General features: G+C 35.6%; 1 protein-coding gene across 2 annotated transcripts in view; it reads left to right on the top strand.

Annotated features, from left to right (window-relative positions):
- Window positions 1-16,844, top strand: part of MYO1D (myosin ID) — a 137,996-nt gene that overhangs the window by 38,796 nt on the left and 82,356 nt on the right. For both annotated transcript variants that reach the window (XM_026683674.2, XM_087946587.1), the window contains exons 12-16: window positions 6,373-6,443; window positions 10,978-11,052; window positions 11,150-11,282; window positions 14,687-14,853; window positions 15,785-15,992. In XM_026683674.2, the coding sequence (XP_026539459.1) occupies window positions 6,373-6,443; window positions 10,978-11,052; window positions 11,150-11,282; window positions 14,687-14,853; window positions 15,785-15,992 (654 nt within the window). The remainder of the gene's footprint in view (window positions 1-6,372; window positions 6,444-10,977; window positions 11,053-11,149; window positions 11,283-14,686; window positions 14,854-15,784; window positions 15,993-16,844) is intronic.

Raw genomic sequence — 16,844 nt, 5'->3', positions numbered from 1 at the left:
TAAGGTGACTAATAATTTTATGTTCCTATAATCAGCTGTGCCGGGATTCCCCTCGCTTACTTACTGCTTCACCCAGGAGGCTTCCCTGAGGCCCAGGAAAGCCAAAAATGGAGGGGGGGTGCAGCTCCCCCCTGCCCCTCCATTTTTTGCCTTCCTGGGCCCCAGGGAAGCCTTCTGGGAGTAAAAGCACCTCCTCAGGAGGCTCCACAGAGGCCCAGGAGGCCCCAAAGCAGAGCGCAGGGGGTTGCTGCATGCCACCCCATGCTCAGTTTTTTTTTCTCCTTCCTGAGCCCCAGGGAAGACTTTTGGGAGTAAAAATGCCCTCCCAAGAGGCTCTGCTGAGGCCCAGGAGGCCCCAAAACAGAGCGCAGGGGTTGCTGTGTGCCCCCCCATGCTCAGTTTTTTTTTTTTCCTTCTGAGGCCCAGGGAAACTTCCTGGGAGCAAAAACACCCCCCAGGAGGCTTCCCTGAGACCCAGAAGGCCCCAAAAATGGGGTGGCTGCAAAAAAAGCCACACCCACCCAGTCACATGGCCATTCCCACCTGGCCAAGCCCACAGAACCGGTTGTTACAAAATTTGAATCCCACCCCTGGGGCTGCCTCTAAGATTGTTAATAGAATAGTTAATCCATTTTTGAAAGTACATCAATTAGCAATTAATAGATTCTGTCTTCTAAGTAAACTGTAGAGATTAAGCACTTTTTCATTATTAACAAATTTAAAGTGGTGTCATTTTTACATTCAGAAATAGTAAAGTTCTTTGTGAATTGGTATAGCTTAGGGAGTACATAGCATAGTTACAGTTCTACTCATTGTTTACCTCTGGGGGGGGAAATATTAATATTATTATCATTATTATTGATATTGATATTTTGATGCATTTTTAAATGTTCAGTTGACTGAGTTTCATGTTTAATGAATAAAGTATATAATAATATAATAATAATAATGAAAGAAATGGAAGGTTTAATAATTGCTGCTCAAGATCAAGCACTACAAACTAATGCCATGAAAGCGAAGATACAAAAATCCACTGACAATCCAAGCAACAAAGTTGAAACTGTTTTACATTTGATATGTGAGTGCAGCAAAATCCCACAAACGGATTACAAAGCTAGACATGATCGAGTTGCTAAATTAATCCACTAGTCATTATGTAAAAAATACGACTTACCTGTATCCGAAAAGTCATTGGAACATAAAGTGGAAAAAGTTGTCGAAAATAAAAAGGTGAAGATCTTGTGGGACTTTCGAATACAGACAGATCGTCGTTTAGAATACAACACACCAGGTATCACAGTTGTCGAAAACTGAAGCGTACAATTTATTGATATCACTGTAGTGAGAGACGCCAGAGTTGAAGAAAAAAAAACTGGAAAAAATCATGAAATATTGCGACCTGTCCATCGAAACTATGCGATTATGGATGAAACATGTAACAGTGATACCCATTATCGTCAGGGTACTTTTTACCATGTCCAAGAATTTTATAAAATACATCAAGAAATTGCAGCTTCCTGCAACATCAGCAGAACTGCAAAAGACTGTGCTACTTGGAACATCATACATCTTAAGAAGATACTTGGTTGATACCTAGGATGCTGGCAGCAACCTGTATCAATCATTAGCGCCAGTCAGTTATATTTGTGATAAATTTTTAAATGTTCAATTGACTGAGTTTCATATATAATAATAATAATCTAAAACTTCATAACTTGGATCAAAAGACAAGAAAACTAATGACAATGCACATTTTCTGCATTCAAAAAGTGATATCAGGGCAGCAGAGGACTCTTACAGTTGAAACAAACTGTGGAAGAGGAAACACATGGCTTAAATGACTACATAAGAAAAGCAAAAAAGCCTCTGCTGAAAGAGGTGAACAAGGATAACTTCTTGAAAATGAGATTGAAAACGGAAGATAGAATTCTTTATTGGCCAAGTGTGAATTTGTCTTGGTGCAAATGCTCAGTGTACATAAAAAAAAAAAAGATACATTCATCAAGAATCATAAGGTACAACACTTAATAATAGTCATAGGGTACAATAAGCAATCAAATCATACTAGGAAACAGTCAATATAGAAAGCATCAAGTTTGAGCATCAAGTTTCTATCTGGAAAAAGAAGCCTATGCACAGTTAATATCTGAAGGACATTAAAGGAAAGGTAGATACCGTGTTTCTCACAAAATAAGGCCGGGCCTTATTTTTTTTTCACCCCCGAAAAAACAGCTAGGCCGTCTTTTCGGGGGTGACTTAATTTCCTCCCCCACCTAGAGCAGCCCATACACACGTACCTCTCCATGAGGCTGTTTCTATCGGCCGATGAAAGCTCCCTGAAGACAGAGTCCCCAGCTGCTTTGGGGCATGGCTGCCCGTGTCCCCTCGCCATTAGGCAGTGTCTTTCGGGCGATGGAAGCTCCCCAAGGGCAATCACCAGCCTCTTCAATTGGCTGGTAGAAGCGGCCTTGGGGTGAGCGCACACGTACACTCCCCTTGCCATGAGGCCGTTTCTACCGGCCGATCGAAGTGGCTGGTGACTGCCCTTGGGGAGCTTCCATTGCCCGAAAGACACTGCCTAATGGTGAGGGGACACGGGCAGCCATGCCTCGCCCTGAAGCAGCTGGGGACTCTGCCTTCTGGGAGCTTCTATCGGCTGATGTTCTATCGGTAGATCGGGGTATTCTAGCCTAGGCTACCTGCAGGGCACTCCTAAAGGCAAGTTTTCTCCCTACCCACCACCGCCCTTCCCCCCCATTTCTCTTCACCTTGTGCAGTTCTAACAAACGATATGAGAAATGGCGGGGAAACGCATGGTTTAAATAGGCCTAAATTTTGGGGGCGGGGCTTAATTTCACCTCATGCCTAGAAATCATGCTGGGCCTTCCTATTGGTGGAGGCTGTATTGTTGGAGAAACACGATACAAAGCTAACATGGAGACGGTTGAATTAGGGGTGCTGAAGAAATAAACTGAATGCTTCATTGTGGCTGTCTAAGAATAAGCCTTGCAGACCAATTCCATGACAGCAAAAATTCAATATGACAATAACAACAATAACAACAACAACAACAACAACAACAAATGCCGTTTATGCAACGAGAAAGATGAAACAGTGGATCACCTTATCTGTGGCTGCAGCAAAATCTCACAAACTGATTATCTACGACATCATGATCAAGTTGCCAAAATCATACATTGGAAGCTTTGCCAGAAGTTTGAGTTCAATGCAGCAAAAATTATTGGGAACACCAAATTGACAAAGTGAGCAGATCAAGATCTTGTGGGACTTTTGAATCCAAACAGACAAGATATGTGACCTACAACATGCCTGACATCACTATTGTCGAAAAGAAAAAAAGTCTGGTTCATTGATGTTACAATATCAGGTGATTTACGAATTGAAGAGAAACAGCTAGGAAAAAATAATAAAATATGGTTTGCAAATTGAACTTGAGCAACTATGGAGGAAGAATAATAGGAGAGAATAATAAGAGCAATAATAATAGGAGCTGTTGGAGCAATACCCAAAGGGTTGCCTAAACATGAAAATTTTGAACTTATTAGACCTGGATATCCTAATTGCAAAAAAACACCCTACTTGGAACTGCCTATATACTACTACCTTAACCTTACCTCGGTCAAGACTTGAACTGTTAAGTTTTTACCAGTCCCAGACTGCAAATTGAATTGAAAATTAACCATAATAATAATAAGCAGTGCTGTACTGGAATATCTGCAAGAAATATCATTTGCCTGCAAGCAAGAACTGGTAGAACCATAAAACAGAGAAAGTTATAGAAAATGAAGAAGCTAAATTGCACTGGGACTTAAGAATTCAAACAGACAAGCACCTGTCACATAACACCCCAGACTTAGCAATTGTCAATAAAAATAAATTAAAAAATCTGGATAGTGGACATGGCAGTATCTGGAGACAACAATAGGGGGAAAAAGAACTAGAAAAGATCATAAAATATAAATAACTACAAATATAAGCAAAGGTAATCCCAATACCCTGTTTCTCCAACAATATGGCCTCCCCCAATAGGAAGTCCCAGCATGTTTTATAGGCATGAAATGAAATTAAGCCCCTCCCCCCAAATTAAGGCCTATATTAAAACATGCAAAATGGCGGGGAATGGTGGGGGGGGCTTGCCGTTAGGAAGTACTTTTGTTGCACACCCGGATATGGTGCTGCCTGCGTTGACCCCGATATGAAGTGCCCCACCAATGCCAAGGTCAACATCCAAGCCATCGCTGCCTGTCCGCCCAAAGATGCAAAGATTAATTCACCCCCAAAAAGACGGCCTAGCCATTTTTTCGGGGCTCAAAAAAAAATAAGACCCGGCCTTATTATATGAGAAACACGGTAGTAATAACAACTTGGCTGCAATCCCAAAGCAATTGGAGCACTTGAACACTGCTAGCATTGACAAATTCACCATCAGTCAATTGCAAAAGGCAGCTTTACTCAGAACAGTTTCCATCCTGTGAAGATATATGTAACACCATCAAACATTTACACCTCCTATCCCAGGTCCTTGGAAAGGACTTGATAGGTAGACAGAAATGTCAAATCCAGTCTGAACATCTAGCTGACTGTACAACAGACCAATAAATATAGTCAATTGAAAAAAGTGGCTTTACTTGGAACAGTTTATATCCTACAACAATATTTTAACATCATTAAAAAACATCATCTCCCTATCCCTGGTTCTTGAGAAGGATTTTGTGGATGGATAAAAATGTCAAATCTAGTCTAAACACCTATTTGATTGTGCGACAAACCATGATAATTAATTTCAATAGCACTTTTAAATTAATGAAACTGTGATTAAATTCTTCATGATAAGATCTAAATGTAAAACAATTTTTAACACGTATTTGCTAAGACTGTCTTCAAATTTAACACAATAGAACTAAGATATTAAGCTTCTTACAGAACAAAAAAGTCCAAGCAAATGTAAAATAAGGAGCTTAATGACAGTGGTAAGCTGTTTTGGTCCACTCCTATGAAACATGCATGAAACCAACCTTTTGAAAGATACTGTATATTTGATTAGTTTGGAGATCATAATTATCAATATCATACTGGACTGATCTTCAAACATACCTGAAATGTGAGATTTTCATTTCCATTTTTTCATGGATGCTTTATCTAAAACTGACAGACTTGTTAAGTAATTTCAAGCTATATATTATAAAATTAGATTCTTTCAAAAATCGTAGTAAAAAATAATCACAATTTTAAACACGATAGCAGACTAAGGTTGGTGAAAACAGACATGAAAGCGTCTTAAATTCTTTTTTGTGCTTGAGCTGGAGGAAACGGGAGGGAGGTACTGTTCATTCGTGCTACAATAAAGAATGGGTTACCATGTTATACAAAACTGATCAGCATAGAACTCAACTGCTCTCATTGTTAAAATTAAACTAAATGAAGGCAATATTATTCAAACTGGAGTATAGTTGAAGATGATTTAACAAGCATTATCACACAATTAAAATGTGTTGATTGATTATTTAATTAAACAGACATGCATAACATTATGCAGAAAATCATCTTCTGCATTAATACTTCTGCACTTAAAAGTATGTTCTGTTTTTAGTGAAAACTGCATGATTGTGATTTGGCAGCACAACTCATTTAGAATTACAGATCAAGCTTGTCTCCTTACTTTTCCAATAATTAGAATTGATGGTTTTAATCATTTCCATTTTTCATCCATCTGCATCTCAGTCTTTGAATTAAAGTGTGGCTTATATCTTTTTTTATTTTTATGGACATATAAATCCTACTTCCATGTATTTCACATTATTTTACTGTGCAGATTTGAATTTTTAAATGCACATTTCTTACCTCTACCACTGCCAGGTCAATTTTCAAACAGTGAAATAGAATGAAGAGTCAGATAGGGTCAATCAAACAGGTTATATTTCAATACCTTACTAAAAGCAATAAGGGAAATATTGAGAAGGCTATATCCATCATCACAGTTCTAGATTAATTGTCATACTTACTGATGTGTGCATATAAAATGTTTGATACTCTTTTGTATTTAGTTCACTGTTTTTTTTTAAACAAAAAAAGCCCTTTGTAAATGTCATGGTTTGTGAAAAAGGCCCTTAGTAAATATCATATTCATTTGTTTCCCATGTGTTTTATCACTAAGTTGTATCAAATCACTAAGAAAGATATTGTCTTGTCTTACAGACAGCTTGTGTAGCACCTGCATTAGGAAGGAACATTTAATGACTAGATGTAGCAATAATTAGATCAGATCTTCATTCAGATCTGTAACCGAAAACCTGCTGAAAGTTACCAGCAGCTGCATTTCAATAATTAGTTTTTAATCCATTTGTTTTTAAGCTTTGTGCTACGGATAAAAACCTGGAATTTGATAGAGACTTTCGGATTAAGCATTATGCTGGAGATGTTATGTAAGTTTGTTTCTCATACTTGTTGCCTGATTCCTATTAAAACAGTGTAATGCATAGTTGCATAATTATAGTTGCACTTTGTTTTTCCTTCTGTGCTTCCTTTTGCTTTTTTGCAATGTAAGAAAACATCTGAAATTATTTCACTATGGTATCCAAATGATTGGTGTAGAGTATATGCTATATTATACTATAAAAAATCTAGATATCTTATTGAGAACATGCGCTCCATTTTCTGCCTTATTGTTCCACACATGATTCTCCTCCTCCTCCTTTTCCCCAAAAGCATAAAATAGATTAAACCTGATTTCATTTTCAACACTGAAATAGATTGGGCTGAGAATGAGAGTAACTGATCTAAAACAGTTCCCAGGATTTAGGTCTCCTTAGTCATAGTAATATATCTTAATTACTATATATAATTCTAAAACAGTAATTTATGAGTTTTGAAAGCGTTGTTGAAAACTAGGGCATTAATTATTGAGAGAATATGTGATTTGAAAATCCAACCCAAATACTTCCCAGAATTTCCAGTTTAAGAATTTGAAAAAGCCTCTGCTGAGACTTAGGATACAATTCATAGAGTTGATAATGCTAAGAAACACAATCCAATACTTAATACTACATAAGATAGTTCTAGTAGTATAACCTTTATACTACGGAAATATAAATATGCCACTCTCCCACCTCCAATTTAAATGTATGCTATGAAGTTAGGGTAAATAAAAAGCAAGACGAAATATGGAAAAAGAAGAACAGAAATACAACTTTGCCATCCTCCAAAGTAGCATAAACAGTCATTTCAGCCAAAATAGCAGCTTTATGACGAACCACAATTTAAGGAATGCTTGATTTTTGTTTTTATTTATTTATTTATTGCTGCACACATGTTTTTCAATGATAATCAAGATTTCTTCCAAGATTTCTAACCATCCCTAAAACCTAATACCATTAACTGGGTAATTCTCCATCAAAATTCCTTCTGTATAGCACAAATTTAGTTTTGCATTTAAAAAAAAATGATTTTACAGATACAGATAATCAGAGTTGGAAGGGACCTTATAGGCCATCCAGTCCAACCCCCTGCCCAAGCGGGAGACCTTACACCATTTCTGAAAAATGGCAGTCCAATCTCTTCTTGAAAGTCTCAACTGACGGCGCTCCCACAACTTCCGAGGGCAAGCTGTTCCATTGGTTGATTGTTCTCACTGTCAGAAAGTTTCTCGTTGTTTCCAGGTTAAATCTCTTCTTGTTCAGTTTCCATCCATTGTTCCTTGTCTGGCCTTTGGGTGCTTTAGAAAATAGCTTGACCCCTTCCTCCCTGTGGCAGCCCCTCAAATATTGGAAGATTGCTATCATGTCTCCCCTGGTCCTTCTCTTTACTAGACTAGCCAAGCCCAGTTCCTGCAACCGTTCGTTGTATGTTTTAGCCTCCAGTCCCCTAATCATCCAGGTTGCTCTTCTCTGTACTTTTTCTAGAGTCTCAACATCTTTTTTATAATGTGGTGACCAAAACTGGATGCAGTACTCTAGGTGTGGTCTTACTAAGGCTTTATAGAGTGGTATTAGTACTTCCCTTGATCTTGACTGTATCCCTCTGTTAATGCAATTTAGGATTGCATTAGCTTTTTTGGCGGCAATTTTGTAATAATGCATTGTCAGTTTAATTGTGGCAAAGACTTTTTTGTGAAGTCATAGTGATTAATTAGAAAACTCTGATGGTACTAAAAAGACTGTTATAATGTGCTCCTTTTTTGGTGTTAGGCTGACAGCTTGGTTTTATATTTAGGTCTAATTCCATTGTATTTCCTGCATTATGCATTGTATTTGGAAAACATTAAGGCAGAGGCATAATTTTGACACTTACTCCCAGGATACACTATAGCTTGTTTGCATGTCATACATGATTAAGAGATATAAATATTTAAAATCAGTTTATGGCTTGTGAAATTCTCAAGCCATTTAATTATTGCAGAGGGAAATTGGATTACTTGAGATTGCAAAATGGCATTTCACTAAAAGTACCTCTTGGTCGTTCACTTTGGCCCAGTTGCATTATAAGTGTTTAAAACTTATTCTTTTTTTTCTCCAAATTTTTTATTGATTTTTAAAAAACAAACATAAACAAACAAAACATGAAAACATAAAACATCTTTTTTGAAAGCAGCTTGATCCCGGGTTACATCTCTTCATACAGACACAAATTCAAGTTCATGCTCATTTTTATATACCGTTCCATATCTTGTTACCATTCTACATTTTCTATATAGCTTCTCCCCTTTTTTAACTCTCTTAATTCTATTTTATTTATTTCATCTCAACTTAAATCATTATACTTATATCCTTTGTCTGTCCTGTTTCAGCTGTCTATTATCTTTTCTCATTAAAACAAAATTTCTCCTGTAATCACTGATTGGAGTATGACGCCTTTATATCTTTCCCCTAAATTTATAACACTTAATATAATACATAACTTTCATTCGGATTCTGCTTAGTACATTCTAAAGCTACACACTATATTTTAAGAAAAGATGAAATTATAAATGCATAATATAATTAAAACAACAATCCATACCAGTTCAACTCTATCATTAAAATTAATATTCATTTAAATCTTAAACATTTTACACATTACTTTTCAAATAGGTATCATGCTTCTATGGGAACACTTATAAATTTTGCGTAGTTCCCCCACATTTCACTTATATTTTAAAACAATGTAATTAAAATGTTCCCATTCCTTCCTAATTCAATTCTCTCATTTATTTCATTTCATTTATTTTGTTCAAAAAAAGTTTCACTAAATTACACTGAGTATTTTTTCCCATTCTTTAATCATATATTGTTCCAATTTTCTAACATTATTTCTAATACAAGTATAACAATACAATCTTATGTACCTTTGCAGAATCTCATTTTCAGTTATATTTTTACCCATTATCTCTGAATAAGTCCTGTTTCTTTACATCTTGCTCCAAATCTTTGTAGCTTCTCTTCTCTTCCCTTCCTTCCTCCCTTGTTTCTTCACTCTACCTTTTTTACCCCCTTGTCTCTCCACCTCCATTTCCCTCTTCTGTGTTCCCCTTTTCTGTTGCTTTCTGACATTATATCCACTTTTCACCTTATTTTTCCCTTTTTTGGTTGTTTTTTTAGGTCTTAAATTCTCCATTCTCTTTCCTCCCCTTTCCCCTTTCTTCCCCAGATAAAGTTACTTGTTCATTAAAGATGGCTTCTTCTTTGTCCCAATCTTCTTGTTGCGCAGTCTTTTTTTGTAGTTTCTCATAGGTACAGATCGCCATTTCTAAGAAATGAAAAATGGAGCCAAAAGTACCCTTCCCTTCTTGTTCCTCTTCTTTATATTTTTTAAATTCCATTTTCAGTTCATCCACAAGTGATGCCATTGTAAAAAAAAATTTAAACAACCACCCAATTGTTTTTAATCATTCAAATATAATTTCCAGAAGTCCCAGAGTCACCAAACAATCCAAATACACACAAGCTGTTTCATTTAAGACTTTCTTCTTTTTTCACTTTCTCTTCCTGGGGTTACTATTTAGTTACAAAGTTCCAGTTAAAATGTATCTTTTAGAAGTCTTATTACAATTTAACTTTAGATTCTTTTAAATTCCAAGCAGCCTCCTCCAGCCAAATCTTGCTCTTATTCTTTTCCTCTCCCTTCCCACTTACAGCAAAAAAAAAAGTTGTTTAAGTGTTCAGAAATCTTTATTGTCCCCTTGGCATTTAATCCAGTTTAATTACCTGTTGGTGCCAAAGCGGATTTTTCCAATTTCTCATTCGTCTGCTGTCAACGTAAGGAAGGAGAGTGAGAAAAAAAAACCTTTCCCTTTTCACTTTCATTCGCTGCTTCCGAATGGGAGCGATGTATCTTTTATAAGATTTAAATTCCAGGGTACCTCAGTTGTTGCTTCTTATCCTGGTCAGCCAAAACTTTCACTTCTTAACTTCCTCCTACACTTTCTTTTCCGGCTGAGTGCTTCTTTGAGGCGGCCATTTTTGACCGCCGCTCTACCGCCTTCAGGAAAGGGAGTTTAGCCAGCTGGGGAGGAAAGATGCGGCTTCCCTCGACCCTGCTGGGATCTCCCCCCTCTTCGCACACCTCTACGGGGTGGCTTAGCCCCGAAGCCAAGTGGCTCGGGATGCTCCAGCGGCGTGCCCAGGCAGAAACCGTGCACAATCGCGGATTCCTGCCTGCCGCTGAAGCCCTGCAAACCGGAACTCCAAGTGTTTAAAACTTCTAAAGATGACACTGAGGATGAAGAGAATGAGGAATATTTACTTCCTTTAAGTATTGGAACTCTGCACAGTGCTTCTTGAGGAGAGATCTTTAAAAGCTTTTTTCCCTTACCATTATGTTTTGAATATTATCCATTTTCATGAGACTTTAGATTTTTATTTTTTGTTGATTTCTATTTATGGGTTGTTTTTTTCTTATTTTCTGAGTCCAGGTACTAATTCTACCTAAGTAGTTACTTAGTAGTTCAGTGCAAACTAATTACCACTTTTTTATATTTATCAGTTATTCAGTCACAGGATTCATTGATAAAAATAAGGACACTTTATTTCAAGACTTCAAGCGTTTGATGTATAACAGGTAGGAATCAATTTAACTATCCATTTGGTTTTTTACCTAGAATAGGCCAAGTACGACTATATTGTTGCCTTTTTAAATTCTTTCTTGTATTTTGTAGTTCCAACCCTGTGCTGAAAAAGATGTGGCCAGAAGGCAAACTGAGTATAACAGAAGTGACCAAGCGGCCATTGACTGCTGCTACACTTTTTAAGAACTCAATGGTTGCCTTAGTGGACAACTTGGCATCCAAGGTAAGAAGTTCCTAATTCAGGAAAGGTGACCTTTGATGACTACCTGTTATTTCATTACTGTGGCTACTTGCCAAGTCACTCTTGCCTTGATTGTATCAGCAACAAAAAATTCAATAGGACATTTTGGGATTAGAATATTAAAGAGTTCATCTTCCTTCTAGCATTGAGAAAACTCCAAGATTACAGAGTGTGATCTGTTTATGAGAAGGGAGTAAGAGCTATGTTCCCAAAGCCCAGATCATGTAAGAACTCAAACCATGATACAAATATTTGGAATAGATAATAATAATGCTAGCTTAGACTATGTATTTTCTGCAAAAGAACACAAAGATCAAACAGGAACAAATCTGTCAATGTAAATTTCTTGATGCAGCATATTTAAAATTTCCCCATAGAATTTTTGCTTAGTGCCACATGTAGAATGATCTAATTGAAAAAAAACAAACATCTGTAGCTATAAACCATGGATGTCAAACTCGATTGTGTCACGTGACATGTTGTGATGTATCGTGACTTTTTTGCCTTTGCAGAGCTGGGATGGGCGTGGCCAGTTTGATATCCCTGCTATAAACAATTGCATTGTTATGAACTTGTAAATGCTGAGGAGAATAAAGATGTTCTTAACATTTGTCTAAATTGTAGCTAAGTCAGTGCATGATTTATTTGTGTGTGTGTGTGAGCATTCCTAAGAATAGGTACTGCAGCAAAAAGCTATTTATGGATGTGGCACAATCTTACTATGATCTCAGTAGTTTCCATGTAGGTACCATATTGTTCTCAGTGTTTTATCCAAGAGTTGATATTCTGAAGATTGGAAAATAACTTACCTGTTATAGTGGCAATCTCTAATGAAGATAATTTGAAGCAGCCCTTTCCTGTTTCCATAGTGTGGTTGGCAACTAAAGCAAACCCAAATATTATTTACCAATGGGAACTTGTGCTAAGACTTTGATTTTCCAGGTATGAGAAGGGGATAAATTAAATATAGTAAAATAAGTACACAAAAGGAATGACAATGAGCAAAGAACAAAAGCCTGAAATAAAAAACATTACTCAAGGCTTTACTAGAGGCTGAAACAGAACATGAAATAGAATTTTTTATTTTAAAGATTGTAGATTGGCACCTCTCAAAATGATTCTTTTTGAGTTTATTCCTTCTGTTTTTGGATACCTTAAGACATACGGTGGCTGAACTCATCAGTTAAATCCATTTTACTTATTTATTTAATAATGAATAATTTGGTTAACTTGCATCCTTTCTTCAGAAAAGTATATTCTTCCCTTTACTATATTTCAGTGACAGATTACTTCTCTTTCACTGATTTCATTTTTTTAAATATCCATATTTGCCTTATGAAGTATTGTAGCCTGTTTACTATTATGAGTATGGGAGGAGGAGATAAATAAGTTACAGTATAGTGTACAGCTTATCCACTTCCCTGTGTCTGTGCTTTTTTGAATAGTGTAATGTTTGATGATAAATATACAATACCATGACACCATGATTTGTAATAAATTTGACAGCTTTACATTTTTGTCAAGAAAAGAGACTCTTGTTCTAAAATAAGAACATAGTAAATCATCTTGTTCTATTGAATAAATCAAACCATGGTCCATCTAACAATACTGCCTACACTAAATGGCAGCAATTCTTCATGTTTCTGACTGATTTATCTCAGTGCTGTTTGGGATGCCTTTTAATGATAGAAAAAAGAGGATTAGAAATATTATTATAATAAATAAATGATTACAATATGTTTTAACAGTAAATTACACATATCTCTTTGGTATGGAAACAGGAATAAGTTTTCTTTAGTAAAGTCTGATTTTTTTTAGGAAATGTCTTATATCCTGGGGTTGAGAAAGAACAGGCTAGGCTAGGTTAGGGATTCAGCCATCTTTTCTATCAGAAATGGCTCTTAAGATCCAAAGGAGGCCCTTTTTTTGAAAATACAGCCTCTATCACAGGTGTATCTTTTTGACATTTAGAAGACAGCCTTCTTCAGTATTGTTCTATTCAACACAGTCCCTGGCACTTGCAGTTGCATTTAGAAAAATCTGTAAATATCTCTTTAACAGTCAGAAAAATTGTAAAAAGACGTAATTGTATTAAACTTTTAATTATTAATTGTATTAATAATTTAATTATTAATTGTATTGATTTCATTATTTTAATTTATTTATTTTATATTTCTATATTCTTTTTATTTTTAAATTTGAGCAGCAACTTTGGGAATTAACCTAAACAAAAAGGCTTAACCTATGAATATGCATAATTTTAAAAAAACAGAGCAGGCTTTCCTTATATAAAAAAAGACAGAAATGTTTGAGGAAATGATTTCAGAAATGAGTATAAACTAGCTTCTTTTTATTTTACCTCAGTTCTTTACTTCAATGTCAGTTGGGAATTTTGCAGGTAGGAGAATTTCTCTACCATCTTTCAACTCTGTTTCCAGCAAAGATCTGTGCTCTCAGTGTAGATACTTAACAGATTTTTTAAAGAGCGAGATAATAACTAGCAAGCTGACATAATTCTCTTTTATTAGGCAGGATGGTTAAAATCTAGAACAGTTGTGGCAAAGGAAAAAATACATGGGTCAAATTTTTTCTTCATCTTCCCTCTCTTCTGTTTTCTTACTGTTATATTATCTCATGGCTGACACTCCTGCTATTACATAGGATGCTCAGTACTTGTCTTTATTTCTAAGAGTTGCACGGCAGGCAAAATTCTGCCAGCTATAGTTTTTATAATTGCAGGCTGGCAATCTTAAGATGACAGTGAATGTTTATGGAGATTCTCAGTTATCCAGCACATGGTTGTCCCAAAGGTGCTTTTTCAAGAGGCAACTGGACTTCAGAGCTGAAGAAGCTTCTTGGATGAGAAGTGAAACATCTTCAAAGAAAAAACAAAAACAAAAGTCCAGTTGCCTCTTGAAAAAGTGCCTTTGGGATGACAGTGAAAGGTAAGAAGTTGTAACAATTGATTAGGATATTAAATTTCATATTGTCTAAGCTAGAAAACCAATTATTTTTTTGCTGGATGCCTGTCTTAGAACTTCTTCTTGTTGAATCTTTTTACTCTTAATGAGTACTGTTATTGGCTGTTTTCTAGTTAGTGTGGAAATGGATTATAAAAATGTGTAGTCAAGAATGAAGACATATAGAATAGAGCTACAATACGAGATCTATTATTTGCATTCTGGAAATTCATTTAATGATGCTCATTGTAACTTACATGATAGATCTTATTGCAGGTGTTTCTAGGAAAAATATAGTCTTGTTTTTCTAATGGAATTTTATAGGAGAAGGTAATTAGGGGGTCACTTTCCACATGGTCACTTTCTACTACTCTTTTATTTTATCTGTTAATTCAAATACTGTTGTTTCTGGTTGCTTTCTTTTAGGAGCCATACTATGTCCGTTGCATTAAACCCAATGACAAGAAGTCACCGCAGCTGTTTGATGAAGAAAGATGCAAGCATCAAGTTGAGTATCTTGGACTTCTGGAAAATGTAAGAGTACGACGGGCAGGATATGCCTATCGCCAAACATATGAAAAATTTCTTCACAGGTAACAATTGATGAAAACTTTGCAAATTTCTTATATTTAACTGTAAAAATATGTTTGTGGTTTGATATTACATAAGCATTCTTACACAAATCACAGTTATGTCTTAAGTAACTTAAGAAAAATATTATCAAGATTAGTGAGACCAGCTAAAGAAAAACCAATTTTATATCCTTTTTTGGTATTCTATATAAATGCACGTGTTTTTTATGGAAGAGCAGGAGTTTCATGGGATATCTAAAGAATTTTACATAAACCTTTTATTAAAATGCTTAATACATTACATCCAAATAAAACAGTTTTTATAAATCCTTTTTCTTGCTCCAGGCTCAATTCACTATATCAAGTAAAGCAAGACCTCTCATATTTATTTAGAATTATTTGGCAAAAGCTAGAACATGCTAAAATTACAATTTGTAAACATAATTAAATTATTCCGCCAAATCCATTTGAATGTTAGATTAATTTAATATCATTAATTCCTTTTAGCTTTGTTAGATATCCAGTCTACTAGAAGGTATTATATATATTTACCAATAAGCTGAAAATTTTAGTTGCTAAAATGCTCTGAAAAAACAAGGGTTATCTTATCTGCAGATGGGCTTATATGCAAACTCAACAATTTAGTTTGCATATCATTTATTCTGCGACTTAAACAATTGTAGCTTGTTCAGTAAACTACTGAATAACAAACAAAGGATTAGTGATATTTCACAGTTATTGCAAATTAGCATTTTGTAATACATGCTTAAGGTTTCTATAATATATAATTCTATATCAAGACTGTATATTTATTTTCTTCCTATTCTTTCTATGGGAAATCTGCTTTGGCAAGATAATATGGGTTGTTGTGGATCTTTCTGCCCTATTACTGACCATCATATTTAATATTGGCACACAATGTTTTTTTAAAATAATTCTTGCATCAATGCAGGTACAAAATAATTCCTGAATTTACTTGGCCAAATCACAAACTACCATCTGACAAAGAGGCTGTGAAGAAATTGATTGAGCACTGTGGGTTTCAAGATGATGTGGCATATGGAAAGACAAAGATTTTTATTCGCACACCACGAACACTCTTCACGTTGGAAGAAATGCATGCCAAGATGCTTGAATGGGTGGTTCTCTTTCTACAAAAGGTGAGAAGCAATATTGAAATTTCTTATAAAGTAATCTACATCTGATATCCACAGATTCACAGAATGGAAAAACACAACTTGTAAAATAAGTTGCTTTTAATCATGTGCTAGTCCTGGTGACTTACATGTACACATGCATATAGTTTTCTTGGCAGTGATAAGGGAGTGGTTTGCATTGCCTTCTTATAGAAAGTTGTTGGTTTTTCCCCCCTTTCAGATCTAGCATATTTCCAATGTTCCTTTAACTCTAAGGAGTTAAAAATAGATGAAAACCAAACTGGATTTGAAAGACCTGTCCAGTCTTGTTCTCTTCACATGTTGGCCATCCAGAGGTCTGTAGGAATCTTACAAACTGAATAATAGCACTTTCCTTCTCATATTTCCCAAGAAATAACCCCAGAGAAACAACGCTTTGCTCACAAGAGGGTTTGCCACTTAAATAATATGCATTAGTGTCTCCTCCTCCATTAATTGGTATCATTGATATTTAAAGCCATTCAGGTGATAGTAATTGATACATCCTGGTGAAGATAGTTAAGCATATGTTGCATTAAAAAGTCTGTCCAATCAGGAACTTTGGATGATCTCTATTCAAATATTATTGAAAAGACAAAAAAAACCCAACAATTCCATCCCTTTGCTTCATATAATGTGTAATAGCTTATTTTTGTGGCATGTTCTCTTTTATGCAATCTTTTTTTCCATGCTAAAAAGTCCCTAATGTTCCTACAACTCCTGGATAATTTTTTCTTGCCAGTCACACACTTCTGCATCAGCTGCTGCTGTGAATCCCCCAACAGTAGTTTTAGCAATTGCTTATTATTGTCAAAGAGCTAGTATTTGTTAAAAAAA

Source organism: Notechis scutatus, chromosome Z (genome assembly GCF_049901735.1).
Source record: "Notechis scutatus isolate UNSWTSFEM ecotype Mainland chromosome Z, rNotScu1.2, whole genome shotgun sequence".
Classification (NCBI taxonomy): Eukaryota; Metazoa; Chordata; class Lepidosauria; order Squamata; family Elapidae; genus Notechis; species Notechis scutatus.
Note: the sequence above shows the minus strand (reverse complement) of the source record. Positions and strands in the feature narration are given on the sequence as shown.